Below are 14,691 nucleotides of genomic sequence, written 5' to 3' on the forward strand. Positions count from 1 at the left end.
CTAATGGTGTTGCTTTAGGCTATCTTGAATAGCGGTCTATCATAGTTAAACAGTATCTAAAGCCTTTGGAGATAAGTAAAGGTCCCACTAAGTCCAAGTGCACCTGTTGGAAACTTTCGTCTAGAATATCTATTATTTCTGAAACCACGTCAAAAAGCTTCTTTCTCAGTACTTTTGGAATGCAGGTCTGACAGATTCCTAAGTGACCTCACAATATAACGTTTTGTTCGATCCAGTGAGATTGAATAGTTGTAAACTGTAAGTAATCCTGATGTTATTAAAGTCAGATTTAGCGATTGCGCGAGCACGTGGAAAGTACGCATGACACCATCACGAATCGTGATTCACGATGGCCGGTCCCGCATACGATTGGTTAAGTGTCAAGAAGATTACTCCCGTAGGAACGTAGGGGATTGGACAGGAAGTTAGGCTTGCTGCGACTCACTCAATCTTTTTAGTGTATGAACAAAGACTTGTATTTTACCAATTACAACTACGACTACTAATATTACATCGACTGACTAATCGAGAACCGTTTCGTACGCACGAATTTCCTTCACGATAGAGAGTGACCACACTGCTTGCCAGAATTTTGTACAAAACCCGGCCCGGAAGTCGGGCTCTGGAAACGAAGCATAGCACGTCACCTCTCGCTCGCGGCGCAGCCGCGGCGCTACTCTCACGCCATCCGAATAACAACGGGTGTTCACTATTTCGTTTCTTACAAAACGTAGTGACATCCTTCCAGAATGTGGGGTAGTTTCTCATCCTTCTGTTTTGCTGCAATTTCTTCGGTATTGAAAAGTACTGGTGCATTGATAGTTTTGATGCGAGATAATGCGTCCGCCACTGAATTTTCTACACTTTTAATGTGGACTATTTCTGTCGTAATAAAGTCCATTTACGTGCTTGTCTTGATGAGGACTTGTCTGATTTTTGCTTAAAAATAAAAGTTATTGGCTTATGATCTGTCTTGATAGTTAGCTGCCTGCCTAAAACTAAATCTTTTAGATATTTTATATATAGTTTAATGCTTTGTCTATAGCCAGTAGTTCGCGATCGTAAGTATTATATTTAGTTTTCATAGCACTTAACTTCTTGGAAAAAAAGGCCAGAGGCTGCATCTTTCCGTCTACTATTTGTTCCAATACCACACCTACTACCGTTTCCAAGGCATCCATCGTCAGACTCGTGTTCCTTTGCAGAGGTGCACTAATAGGACTACATTTGGCAGCGACTTCGTCTTTTGTTGGCTTGATTCCATGTTCTGAGACGGTGTAGCCTAAGAAATTTACTTCCCTGAAATTGCATTTTGCGGTATTTACTTGAATTCCTACTGCCTATAGTTTTTCAAATACGAGGCGTAGATGTACTTGATGTTGCTCTTGTGTTTCCAACGCTACCAGGATGTCATCAAAATAGCAAAATACGAAGTCCATCCCCTGAAAGATATTATTTATAAATTTCTGAAACGTTTGGGAAACATTCTTTAATCCAAGTGGCATGGAGGTAAATTCAAATAAGCCAAATGGTGTGACAGCCGTTTTAGGAATATCCTCTTGAGCCATAGAAATTTGGTGGTACGCTTTCATTAAGTCCAATGTGGAAAAGATTTTTTATATAAAGTTTTTGGGTAAAGTCATAAATATGTGGCAGTGGGTATCCATCCGGAACCGTTACTGCATTTAGACCCTTATAGTCATTACAAAGATGCCAGGTGTCATTCTTTTTTTTTTGATGCCATGTGAAGAGGAGAAGCCCAAGGACTGTTTGAAGATCGGCATATTCCCTTCTGCTTTTGCAATCTTTAATTTTTTAGATATGAGATGTCTGAAACGTGCCACTGGAAGATCATATCTGAATGGAATGTGTACTCCATGCTGCCACTTTCGTGCTGCACGTGCCATCGATGTTTGTATTAGATGAGGGAATTTGGTCATTAAATGGTGGTATTCTAAATCCTGGTCTATTGTGTGTATTGAAAGGTATGTCACTTCCTTGATCCATTCTTTTGCTTCTAACCTTGTAATGTTGTTTTGTAGGCATTGTTTTCTTAAGTTGACATAAAGGTTGAAGTGGTATAGCAAATCGGCGCCAATGTGTGTGATTGGTGTGGTTACTTCCACCAGAAACTCTTTTTGATGGGCCTGCGATTGCCTGGGTTAAGGACTAACAAGGGAACGGACAGAACTGTCCCTCACCGATTTTAATGAGCTTTAGATATGTTGTAGAACATAAAAAAATATTAGATCCATATTTTTTTTATCTGCGTATCTCGACGTTTAGGGGTTGAAACAACCCTTCGAAAATAACGCATTTTTTCGTTTTTTGCGAATATCTTTGAAAATATAAGGTTTATGAAAAAATGTTCTATACGAAAGTTTTATGGCATTTTATACTCTTTACAATAGTATATTTATATTTTTTTAAAATTTCAAACTTTTTAATTTATCCCACCCTTTTTTTTCGACAATTTAAAAATTTTGTAAGGACAAAAATTAAAGAGCATTAAAAGCCGAATCCACCCATATATAATAACATATGGGTTTCATCATTCTCAATTATTAACAAAACGAGATAGTAATCTCGCGCTATAGGTGCCGCGCTAGAAGTAGTGTTGCGTTATTTCTTTAGTCGCGTCACACTCAATAACTGCTTCTTCTGCATATATTTTTATATTAAAACAAAAATGGATTAATCTTAATTATATAATACGCAACGTGTTACACGATATAAAGCATAAATGCATATATATAACAAAAGTAGCATATATATATATACGTATGTGCCTACGTACATTTTCATTGTTACAAATGCGAATATAAATTAATATAAAGCAAAATATTTTTTAACATTTAAAACTGCAAATGCAATATAACAAAATATATAATATCAAGAGAAAAATATAAAATATAAACTGCAATAACTATTTGCATAATTATATTATTTACACTATATGCACGTAGCACGCTCTGATAATAAAGATAAGTATATAAGTATATAATTTAATTTAATTTAAAGTTTGAAAATACATTTATACGGATGTATATATACATTTTGCATACGACACGGACAAATAACTTTAATATCAGTGTTGATAGAGGGACCGGTTGTTTTCGCGCAAGCGCATCACGTGAGGCTTCAGTAGAATATCCATTAGTAATAGGAAGGAGATCTTTGATCATACATCTTGCACACGACATCAACGTATAAATATAGCAACAGTGATAGACGGATCGGTTGTTCTCGCGCAGGCGTGAGGCTTCAATAAAGCATGTATTAGTAATAGGAAGGAGATATTTGATCCTCATACAATTTTTTTGCAAATTTATAAAAACGTGAACACATTACACATATTAAACACGCATGTATATTTTCTCGTATTAATTAGAATAATTTATAAATATTGTATTTTATTTGGTAAATATTGGTAAGATTTTTTGCAAAATTGTATGGGGACCAAACATCTCCTTCCTATTACTAATAGATAATTTATTGAAGCCTCACGCCTGCGCAAGAACAACCAATCCGTCTATCACTGTTGCTAAATTTATACGCCGGTGTCGTGTGCAAAATGTATTGCATATATACATCCGTATAAATGTATAAAGGAGAAGCTGCATTTTCAGCTCGTAGTTGGTAATGTGAACAAATATATTGGATAGTGTATTGTCGCAAGTATTGTTCTTTCGTGAACATGTAAATATCTGCTTTTAATTTATTACTCTTTATTCTCTTAATGTGTGCCGTTTAATTCTGTCATCGTCATTCATTTTTTGTCATTTTTTATATTATTCTCCGATTTTATATTTCTAAAAAAATTATTTTTTAAAGCAATTTTCATAACAATAAATGTTGTAATTGATGTGATTGATTCTACTTATTTTTTATAATCATCTGTATTAGCACAACTATTTTGTTTACAAAATTATTTTTTATTTACTTTAAATGTCAAATATTTATTTTAATGTCTTGACTGTGGTCTCCCTATAATTATTATTCAGTTTTGGTGACTAATTCATTTTGATTTATTATTTTTTTTATCAAGAGTTTGAGACGACATAACTATCATAGAAACTGGTAGAAATATTTTTACAATTTTTTACCCCCAAAAAATGCGAAGACTACAATTTTTTATGATTTAATTATAACTTTGTACGATACATCTACTTTATTTTTACATTTCAAACAACGCGATTTGGGCCATGTTTGTAATTTTTCATAGATTTACGTAGAAAAATTTATGGAAAACTGCAAACATCTATGAAAATTTACAAACATTTATGAAAAATTACAAACATCTATGAAAAGTATAATTTTTCGTAGATACGTTGTAATATTATAGAAAATCACAATTTTCTACGCAAATCTATAAAATATTACAAGCATGGCCCAAATCGCATTGTTTGACATACAAATAATGTATCGTACAAAGTTGTAATTATATCATAAAAATTGTAGTGTTTGCATTTTTTGCGTAAAAAATTTAAAAAATATTTTTATTAGTGGTATTAACGTATCCAATTCTAATATTAGATATGTTATAAAAATATAAAAATAATGATAAAAATATTATAAGTATATATATTACATGCGGTCATAAAAATATTCGTAGAATGTTGTAGATAGTTGTGAATAGTTGTGATTTTTACAACAATGTACAACTTCTACAATTAATTACGTCGCTCATGAAAGTGCTCGTAAAAAATTGTAGAAACTCAAAAATACTACATTAATACAAATTGTCATAAATTTTTACAATTTTCATTAATTTGTAGAAAGTTTTGATTTGTTTGAAAAATTTTAATTTTTTATAGAAATGCATAAAAAATTGTATAAATATTTCCACCAGGGAAGATAATTCTATTTATTGATTATAAAGTGTATTATTTTTTACATATAATAAAAGATTGACATATATATTTAATTTTAATATTTTAGAATGCTGCAATTTAATCCATATAATGTGATATTTTTACTCGCTATAACTTTCAATGGTTTGGATTATCCGAATACTCCGATAATATTGCAGGAAAGACGAGTGAATGAAAAAATTGGACGTATGCTATTAGAAATAAAAAATGAAGAACAATTTCAATTAGAAGAGGAAGAAACTTTAGATTTTTATGATGATGATAAGTTTTTTAATGAATAAAATAATTTATTTAATAAATTAGTTTTATTAATCATTTAAAAATTTTATTTCGGTAAACTTTAATTTTTATTTATTGATTAAAAAATTTAGGTTATCTATAAGCATTTTATTATTAATAAAATATTTTAATATAATAATATATAAGTATGAGGTGCCAGAAGCGGAAAAAGTTGATTTATTAGAGGCGGATAAAGAAAAAATCTTTTCCAGAAGAAGTTATTTGTGATTCAGTTGAAAAAACAATATCAAACGATTATAAGAGGCAAGCTGTGGAATACTGGAAAAGTGGTAAGACAAAACCAAGATCGCTTGAAAGAGTTAAGCAAAAATTTAGACAAGTTACATCGATACGACAATTACGACGATGGGAAAATTATTTCATCCAAGGTGGTAGTAGGCCAGAAAAATTAAAAAAAAATTCTCAATACACATTAGACCATTTTAATAAAGCATTAAAAAAAAATCATCATTCATGACATTGACATCGCTCGATGGGCTTCTCAAACACAAAATGAAGAAAATGTGGCAGGATTCAAAGCTTCAGAGAAATGGGTACAAAGATTTAAAAAAACATAATATTGTATCTAGAAAAATAACAAAATTTGTTACAAAAAAGTCTCTATTATCAAAACCTGATTTAGAAAATAAATGCGAGACATTTATTGCAAACGTAAAATATTATATTAATCGATTTGGCGTGGAAAATATTTATAATTCAGATCAGAGTGGATTTCAGTTAGAATTTCATTCTGGTCGTACTTTAGCTCAAAAAGGTATTAAAAACGTAGAATCTACAGTACAGTCTATATCAGCAACCACGCATAGCTATACAATTCAACCGACTATTTCGGCTGATGGTAGATTATTATCACCTCTTTTCATAGTATTAAAAGAAATTACAGGAACATTTGGTCCGAGAGTACAAGAAACATTATTCAACGCGCCTAATATCTTTGTTACGGCTTCAAAGTCAGGCAAATTAACATCAAATCATGTAAAAACTTGGCTAAAGGAAGTATTTTTTCCGAATGTCGGGCCACAATCAGTATTGTTGTTAGATTCGTGGAGTGGACATTGTCCTAACATAGTTTCAGAAACTAAACCAGATTCTGCAACAGATATTGTTTTCCTAACTATTCCAGCCGGTACAACGGGAAAAATACAGCCATTAGACGTATACGGATTTCGATTGTGGAAGAATTTCATTAAATACTTTTCTGATACTATTATGTTGTTAAATCTGGCTTTAGATCTTTATAATAGAAATAATATCTTGAAATTACAATCATTAACACACCATCAATTCTCGTCGCCCAGGTTTCAAAATATATTTAAATATGCGTGGACTAAAAGTGGGTACGTAGAGAATGCATACGATGAATACCTGCAAGTTATACCGATAGAATTTGAAACACCAGTAGACTTTTGTTTTAAAAAGAATTCTAAAGTAAAATGCGATCTTTGTGACGAAATAGCCATTATAACTTGTTCTTGGTGTAGAAAATCGCTTTGTATAACACATTTTTTCCACGAACATCATCTTTGTAATGAATATGTGCCATAAATATAAGACATTTATAAACATGTTTGGTAAGATTTTAGCAGTTTTCCTTACCCATGCAATAAATATTGGTATTCTTTTATTTCTGTTTAATAAAAATTTTATATTGGTAAAATTATATTTGTAACAATTACTTCAACCTCTTTTCACTTTTCCTTTATTTATACTTTCATTTTTATTTAATAATATTTTTTAATTAATATTTCAAACTTATTAAATTATATATTATATTATCTTTATTATCAGAGCGTGCTACGTGCATATAGTGTAAATAATATAATTATGCAAATAGTTATTATATTTATATAATAGCAGTTTATATTTTATATTTTCCTCTTGATATTATATATTTTGTTATATTGTATTTGCAGTTATAAATGTTAAAAAATATTTTGCTTCATATTAATTTATTTTCGCATTTGTAACAATGAAAATGTACGTAGGCACATACGTATATATATGCTAATTTTGTTATATATATACATTTATGCTTTATATCGAGTAATACGTTGCGTATTATATAATTAAAATTAATCCATTTTTATGTTTTAATATAAAAATATACGCAGAAGTGGCAGTTATTGAGTGTGACGCGACTAAAGAAATAACGCAACACTACTTCTAGCGCGGCACCTATAGCGCGAGATTACTATCTCGTTTTGCTAATAATTGAGAATGATGGAACCCATATGTTATTATACATGGGTGGATTCGGCTTTTAATGCTCTTTAATTTTTGTCCTTACAAAATTTTTTATATGTTGAAAAAAGGGGGTGGGGGGTGGGATAAATTAAAAAGTTTAAAATTTTTAAAAAATATAAATATACTATTGTAAAGAGTATAAAATGCCATAAAACTTTTATATAGAACATTTTTTCATAAACCTTATATTTTCAAAGATATTCGCAAAAAACGAAAAAATGCGTTATTTTCGAGGGGTGGTTTCAACCCTTAAACGTCGAGATACGCAGATAAAAAAAAATATGAGTCTAATATTTTTTTATGTTCTACAACATATCCAAAGCTCATTAAAATCGGTGAGGGACAGTTCTGTCCGTTCCCTTGTTAGTAGAGTATGTATCTGTTTTTTTACTGAATCTGAAAAACGTTCTGTTAATGCATTTTTTAGAGTATCATACTTATTTGATTCCGGAGGTTGTTTAAGTATGTCTGCCACCGTGAGCATAGTTTGCTTATTGCCATATTGTGACTCTGTACTTAGTTTCATCTAAGCTAATTTTGGATGCGGCGAATTCGCTATTCAAGCTCACGAACCACAACTTCGGTCGGGACCACAAAATGTAGTAATCTTCATGTCTCTTAGTTGACTAGCATGTATTTTAGCATCTTCTAATCCTTTTAATTCATTTGCATTCGCTGGCGGTTAATCTGTTCTTGATGGCAAACGTTCTGCTGGCATTGTTGTAGCGTTTTTGGTCCAAGTATTTAATTCTTGCGTCGATCACTCACTTTCTGCGTGTTTTTTCTCGAGGTCACCAATCCGTCACATTTACTAACGAGGACCTTGGAGTTGCTACACAAATACTTTTAACGATAAGATATCTTTATTACATATTAATCTTTTTTACGGGAGCGTCCCAGATGCACACAGTAACAAACGGACACAGTAACAAATGCGCACATTGTGAAACGGACACAGTAACAAATGTGCATAGTGCAAAACGGACACAGTAACAAATGCGCACGGACCAAATGCGCACAGACCGAATGCGCAAAAATTAAACTGACACAATAACAAACAGACTTACCACATGGGTTGCGACTTCTCAGGGCACCCCTACCGACGGAGAGAGTGCGGGAAGGGGAGCGAAGCCCCCCTTGCACCCCCCGTGTGTGTGGGGGGGGGGAATGCGTGCGTGCGTGCAAAGCATTCTCTGCGCCACATGGGTTTGCGACTGTGCACATTTTGTCTCTGCGCATTTGTTACTGTGTCTGTTCTCAATGTGCGCATTTGTTACTGTGTCTGTTTCACTCAGCCTGCTGTGTCCATTTATTACTGTGCGCATCTGGGACTCACTCTTTTTTACAGAATTAAGATCACGAGACTAATTGTAAGTATATATTGACTAGATTCGCCATGCTCGGAGGGACGCTCGTCGTCCGCTATGTGTAGTGATCCTTTACTAAGAGATTACGCGACAATCCTGAAGTCTGAAACAAAATGGCGACGATGTATATAGCAAACTGCATATATATATATATATATATATATATATATATATATACTGCGTATATACTGATTGTAATTGTGATTGTGATTGAACGTTTGAAGTCATAAATAAGTTTTAACTCATAAATAAGTAAGACCATAAAAAAAACATTTAAAACATAAAACAAAACATTTAATAAAACATTTAATTATTTTTATGAAATGGAAGTAATTTTTCGAAGATATATTCCTTATTTAAATAACAAACTAATTTAATTAAATTTTTCACTCAGAAAATCATGTCCGATGTGATTTGTTACAAAATTGTCATGGCTTATTTGATAAAATGAAATATTTTATTCGATTTCGAATTAGATAAATTACTTAGGGCTTTGACCAAAACGCTTGCCATATTCAGGCAACTTGATCGCCTTACCCGAAAGTAGTGGGAAACAGCACTTGGTGTTACGCGAGAATATTTTGGCTACGTTCCGATTTCTCACTCAGATGCACCTAAGCATCCACAGAGAGCCCAGATTCCTCAAAAACGCTTATGTCTAAGTTTCAGGTGAGATGTTCAGATTGTCACTATCCACCCGAGAGGGTTTAAAAACCACTTGGCTTCATGAACCGAGTGAAATAAGTGGTGATGATGGAATAAAGATTTATTTAATCTCTTCGAATAATACGTTTCAAAACATGGGGATTGAAAATTTTATAGTTCATAGTAAGTTTATATCAAACTGCATTGCAGATTATCCACAGGCTCTAAATACTTACTGATTTCATGAAATCTTTTATATAAAATAGAGAAAATATTAGGAATAAGAATAAATTTGAAATATTAGAAAAACCAATTTGAAATGATTGTACTTAAAAAAAAGCATTAATTGTTTCTAATTTTTAATCGATGATGCATTAATACTTCTATTTCTTATTGTAAAATTTTTTTCTTGTCTAAATCTGAATCATTATTGGTTTTACTATGTGTAGAATGTATCGAAATTTACTTAACAACAAAGGAAATAATTACCGAGGCCAATTATAGTAAGTAGAACAGATCGCCGGCACTTATTCATGTGTGTAATAAAAATTTCTAAAAGTTAATCTAGATCTGTTTCGTTAAAGATAGTGACAATCAGTGTCTGTTAAGTATTGCAAATTGCCAATAAGATTATTGTTCTTATTATTTAAATATGATGATTTATTCGAAAACGGACGCGAAAAGAGCTCACCAAATTGGTTTAATCGTGAAAATTAAATAAACTTATATATTTGTTTATCAATTTTCTGTCTACCAGCATGTATATAATTATTCATCAAATCCTCTGCAAAGTTTTTATTTTATTTGTACCAATTATCTGCAGAAAGAAACAAATTGAAAACCCATGACAACATTAATCTAGGTCTGCTTCTGAAATATCTTAAGAAAAATTTTACTAAATTTTTTTTAAAGAGGAAGTTTATGAACGTAACCTTAAAATGTTTTATTGATTTAATTACAAAATAATATATAATAAAAATTACCAACAACTTTCAAATATTGCAATTACCGACGAAAATTTTGTCCTTGTTAAGATTAAGATAAAGATTCTACAGATTCAATAAAAGTAGCTAAAATGCATTAATAAAAAGTTAACATACTAATTAAGTCTAGGCGTATGAGAGTTTATTTTTCAATTTTCTTGCCAAAAGTTGTGCAAGATGCAGCATAGTGCGTTCAAATTCCGGTTGAGAATTTAAATCGGAATGCATTATGTATAGGGCTAACCTGACCTCCCTAAGATTTTTAAATTATATATCATTTAAAAATCAGGGAGGTCAGGTTAGCCCTATACATAATGCATTCCGATTTAAATTCTCAACCGGAAATAAAATGTGTTGCAATAAATAAAGTACCATTAGATAGCTTATTGCCTGGCGCAACTTTTTATAAAATAATTGGCGGTATAGTACCTATTAGTTCTGAGATATAATAAAAATGTTGATTTCTTCAAAACCCCGGGTAAAACCGATTTCTGGTCAGGGTAAACCCGACCCCCATTATTTTTTATTATTTAACTCTAACTTTTCAAATTATTTCGTTATTTTAGGGGTTTTTTTACGTGAAATAAGAATTAGGCTTATTTGTGGTACAAAACTTAATCTTTATTCGAACTTCTAAATTTTAGCACAATTAATAAAATAGAGGAGATTAACAAAAACATTAAGAAATTAAACAGATTTATCTAATAAATATAAAAAAATTAACATGTTGCAAAATAATTTTTTCAAGAATATAATTGTTGAAGTGTAGAAAAATACAAAACAAAAAATTATTTTTTATCTGTATCTTTATTTTTTTCGCAATAATTAACAGCTGCACGAAAAAACAGATTGAGTAGAACAAACCAAGACTATGAGTTGAGCAAATTTAGTTACGTCAACTACAATCAAATTAGATAAAAATTTAGTTTGTTTAACAATCTAATGTAGAAGTTTCAACTAAAAAATTTAGTTAAAAGTAAAAGGTTAATACAACTAAAATGTAGTTATATAGACATTATAGATATTCTTTCAACGACGATGAAGGTTGATCTAATTGCATTGAATTGATTTATTACTAATCCAAAGTTAAAATTAGTCATTATGAGTAATTTTTGTTAATTAATCAATTCAACACAGTCTTTGTCTAATGTAACTGTATTTTTAGTTTATTTGACATAATAAGATGTTACAAGAACATAAAAATTTTGTTGCAAGAATTAAAGCAGCTAGTTTGCTATACAACTCTGGAATTACGTTCGTTTAACTCGACTTTAGTTGCTAATACTGATCCTTTTTTATAGTGTGCAGTCGTGCTTTGTCGCGTAATATGAAAATCAACTATATACAAAAACCTTTAAACAATAAAAAAATACTTCCCGTAGATCAAAAAATACAAAAAACGCAATATGGGGAGAGAGTCGGTTTTACTCTGGTTTTTTAAGGTTGCATTTGCTCCGATCAATGTTTTTTACTTTAAAGATTTATCTTAACTTTTAATAATAAAGATATAATAAATGTCCCTCTTTTCTAAGAAACCATATTGTATAACATTAATAAAAAACACTTAGCTTTGAACTCCAGGTTTAATAACTTTAACTGACTTTCTGTAAAGGAAAAAAGTAAAATTAGAAATCTCAAAAATAATACATTGACTATAACATTTCAAACTTAAACATTTCAAAACCAAACTCATTCATTGTATGTCACTAAAATACTGGTAAGTAACAATACTGTTACGAGCCGAATTATCTAATCCAATCTCGTAACAGAATAATGTAGGACGCGGATAAGCATTTGGCGAACTGTAATACGTAACCAAATGATAAGATCGTGCAACGCCGACCGCGATAATTGAAGCACACTGACCTAATTAGAATAAGATAAGCAGAATTCGGACGCAGCAGTCTTGCCGAATAGCAGGAAACGCTAATCGGCAAGGATGCTTGCTAACCCAGAAAGTTGGGATAAAAGGGAAACGATCGAAGTCAAGATAGGTTCAGTAAAAATCGATCTGTCAAGTAATACGGTCGCGTAATTGTTAACTGTAAAAGTAATCCGTCGCGTGAAGTGACTTGGTGAAATAAAGTGTACATACTATCTAAATCGTGAGTGTTTCACCTTAGTCCCTGGAAACGCATTTTCGAACAAGCAAAGTGTCTTCAACAATAAAGAGACCAGCGGTGCGAAGGCTCCGGGAGGACGGACCCCCAATGTACACGGAGCGGCACAACAAATGGTGGCAGCGGCGGGATCCGCCTAAAAAAAACCACCCTACGGAACTTCGGTAACATCCTGGTCAACTCTGCAGGCAAGATGTGAAGACGCCAGACACAGTTGAGGACGCCAGGCGGACAGCAGCGGACGAAGTAGACACCCGGTACAGCGAAGCAACGCGCAACCTGACCTCAGCGATACTCTGATCTACCTCAATAGCGAGCCAACGGGTAAATTACCAGCGAAGCGCGGAGATAGACGCCGAAATAGATAGAATGCGTACCTCAATAAACAGAGGGTAGAATCACGCAGGGCCGTTACGCGATTGTAGAGACGCGATGCTAGACGAGATGTTGGAGGGCATGAGAGCCATCCAGGAACGGCTAAGTTGTCTGGAGCTTGCCCAATATGACGCCCACGTAGCGAATCTGATCGCAGATCCTGCGGATATAACGTACGGACGTACGGCGGACGACGTAGAAACTCCTGAGGACCGATAACCTTGTTTATGAAGCTAAAGGAAGCCCGCGATATGATTTCGGAGATGAACAGAACGTCACAAAATGCGGTGCAAAAGTTCTTAAACGCCAGCACATACGCGATGAGCGAAATAAATCCGAAAGACGAAAGGTAATTACTAAAAGCGATTCTATGCACCAAGCTCACTGGCAAGGCTATGCACGATTTCCAGACGCGAGACATCCATTTGTTCGCGCAATTAAAGCGAGAGATAGAAATGTGCTATCTAACGAAAAGAAGCATCACGCACATACAACGAGAGTTCAACATAAGTCGACAGAAGCCCGAGGAAAGCGCACGCGAGTACGGATTGCGCGTGGACAAACTCGCAATGGAGTTCTATCAATCGATGATAGAAGGCCGACAACAAACAACAGAACAGAAAAAAGCAATCCTGGACACCATACAAGGGCCCTAGAAAATTTCCAGCTAGGGTTAAGAGAAGAAATACAAACCATCGTACGATTTCGCAATTACGACAATTTATCGGCCGCAATCTTAGGAGCAACGGCCGAAGAAAAATTAAAAGGCACTCCGGCAAAGCAAGTGAAAAACAACGAAGGAAATAGAAACGGGCAAGAGAATTTGCGAAACAAAAATGCAGGAATGCAACGCCACAAATGTGGAAAGACAGGTCATATTGGAAGAGAATGTAGGACAAACTAATATGCAAATAGATTTATCCTTCCAAACCTCGAAAAAAATGGCGAGTGCAAATCGTCGAAAAATATTGCACACACTGCAAAAGGACAGGACATAAGAGAGAAGAATGCTGGTATCTATACGCGGAAAACCTAAAAGAGTAAGGCCGAGGCAAACAAGGAAGGAAGCTGATAAAGAGAGACCAATTAACACGGCCGCCAAGGCAAGAAAAAGAAGAGACAATAGTACCAGTGACGAAACGTCATTTAGCAGTGGCAGCGAGAGCGAGGAAGAGAAGACAAGGAAAAAGAAGACACGAACGGCACGTGAACATCAAGTTACACAAGTAACGAGCAGCGTGCAAGCAAACAGCGGTCTTGATCTCGTAACATTGCCGCTACGAGAAACACGAAAAGGCAAAATAAGCTTATTACTAGATACCGGCGCAACGATCACGCTATTAAAGGTAGGAAATTTGACGCCGATTTGTGATGAGCGAATGACGCTTACCGGCGTAACGGGACATAAAATACACACTATGAAAACTAAGAGCGATCATAAAACTAGAAAGTAGGGAAGTCAGACACACGATATATGTAGTAAAGGACAACTTCCCGATTTATTACGAAGGAATTCTCGGGATAGACTTCTTAAAGAAGCACCGAGCAAAGTGCGACCACAGACGGAGATAATTGCGTATAGGCGATGCAATTCTTAAACTCCATCTGTACCAAAAATTCAAATTAGCGCCCCGTAACGAAACGGTAATACAAGCAATCACAAATCGAAACAGAATAGGTATTGTCCAAGCCGAAGAAATGCGACCCAAGTGTTTATCAGGAACTGCCTAGTATACCTGGAGGACAATACTTGTTCGGTCAGTGTAATGAATATGACCAGAGA

At 33.6% G+C, this 14,691-nt stretch overlaps 3 protein-coding genes across 8 annotated transcripts in view; 2 read left to right on the forward strand and 1 right to left on the reverse strand.

The window, feature by feature from the left end:
- LOC105834792 (CCR4-NOT transcription complex subunit 2) overlaps positions 1–14,691 on the reverse strand; it is a 182,525-nt gene that overhangs the window by 8,036 nt on the left and 159,798 nt on the right. The gene's annotated exons all lie outside the window — the stretch shown is intronic.
- LOC105840586 (malonyl-CoA decarboxylase, mitochondrial) overlaps positions 1–14,691 on the forward strand; it is a 137,086-nt gene that overhangs the window by 5,384 nt on the left and 117,011 nt on the right. The window lies entirely within an intron of this gene.
- LOC118646184 lies at positions 3,504–6,834 on the forward strand. Its single transcript, XM_036288549.1, has 2 exons — positions 3,504–3,699; positions 4,942–6,834. Exon 2 carries the CDS (start codon positions 5,628–5,630, stop codon positions 6,717–6,719), a length of 1,092 nt encoding a protein of 363 aa, XP_036144442.1. The 5' UTR covers positions 3,504–3,699; positions 4,942–5,627; the 3' UTR covers positions 6,720–6,834.

The sequence above is a fragment of the Monomorium pharaonis genome, chromosome 6 (genome assembly GCF_013373865.1).
Source record: "Monomorium pharaonis isolate MP-MQ-018 chromosome 6, ASM1337386v2, whole genome shotgun sequence".
NCBI classification, from domain to species: domain Eukaryota; kingdom Metazoa; phylum Arthropoda; class Insecta; order Hymenoptera; family Formicidae; genus Monomorium; species Monomorium pharaonis.

Bases quoted from the DNA above. Each gene is read 5' to 3' on its own strand.
- LOC118646184 (XM_036288549.1), top strand. From the start codon at position 5,628: ATGACATTGACATCGCTCGATGGGCTTCTCAAACACAAAATGAAGAAA.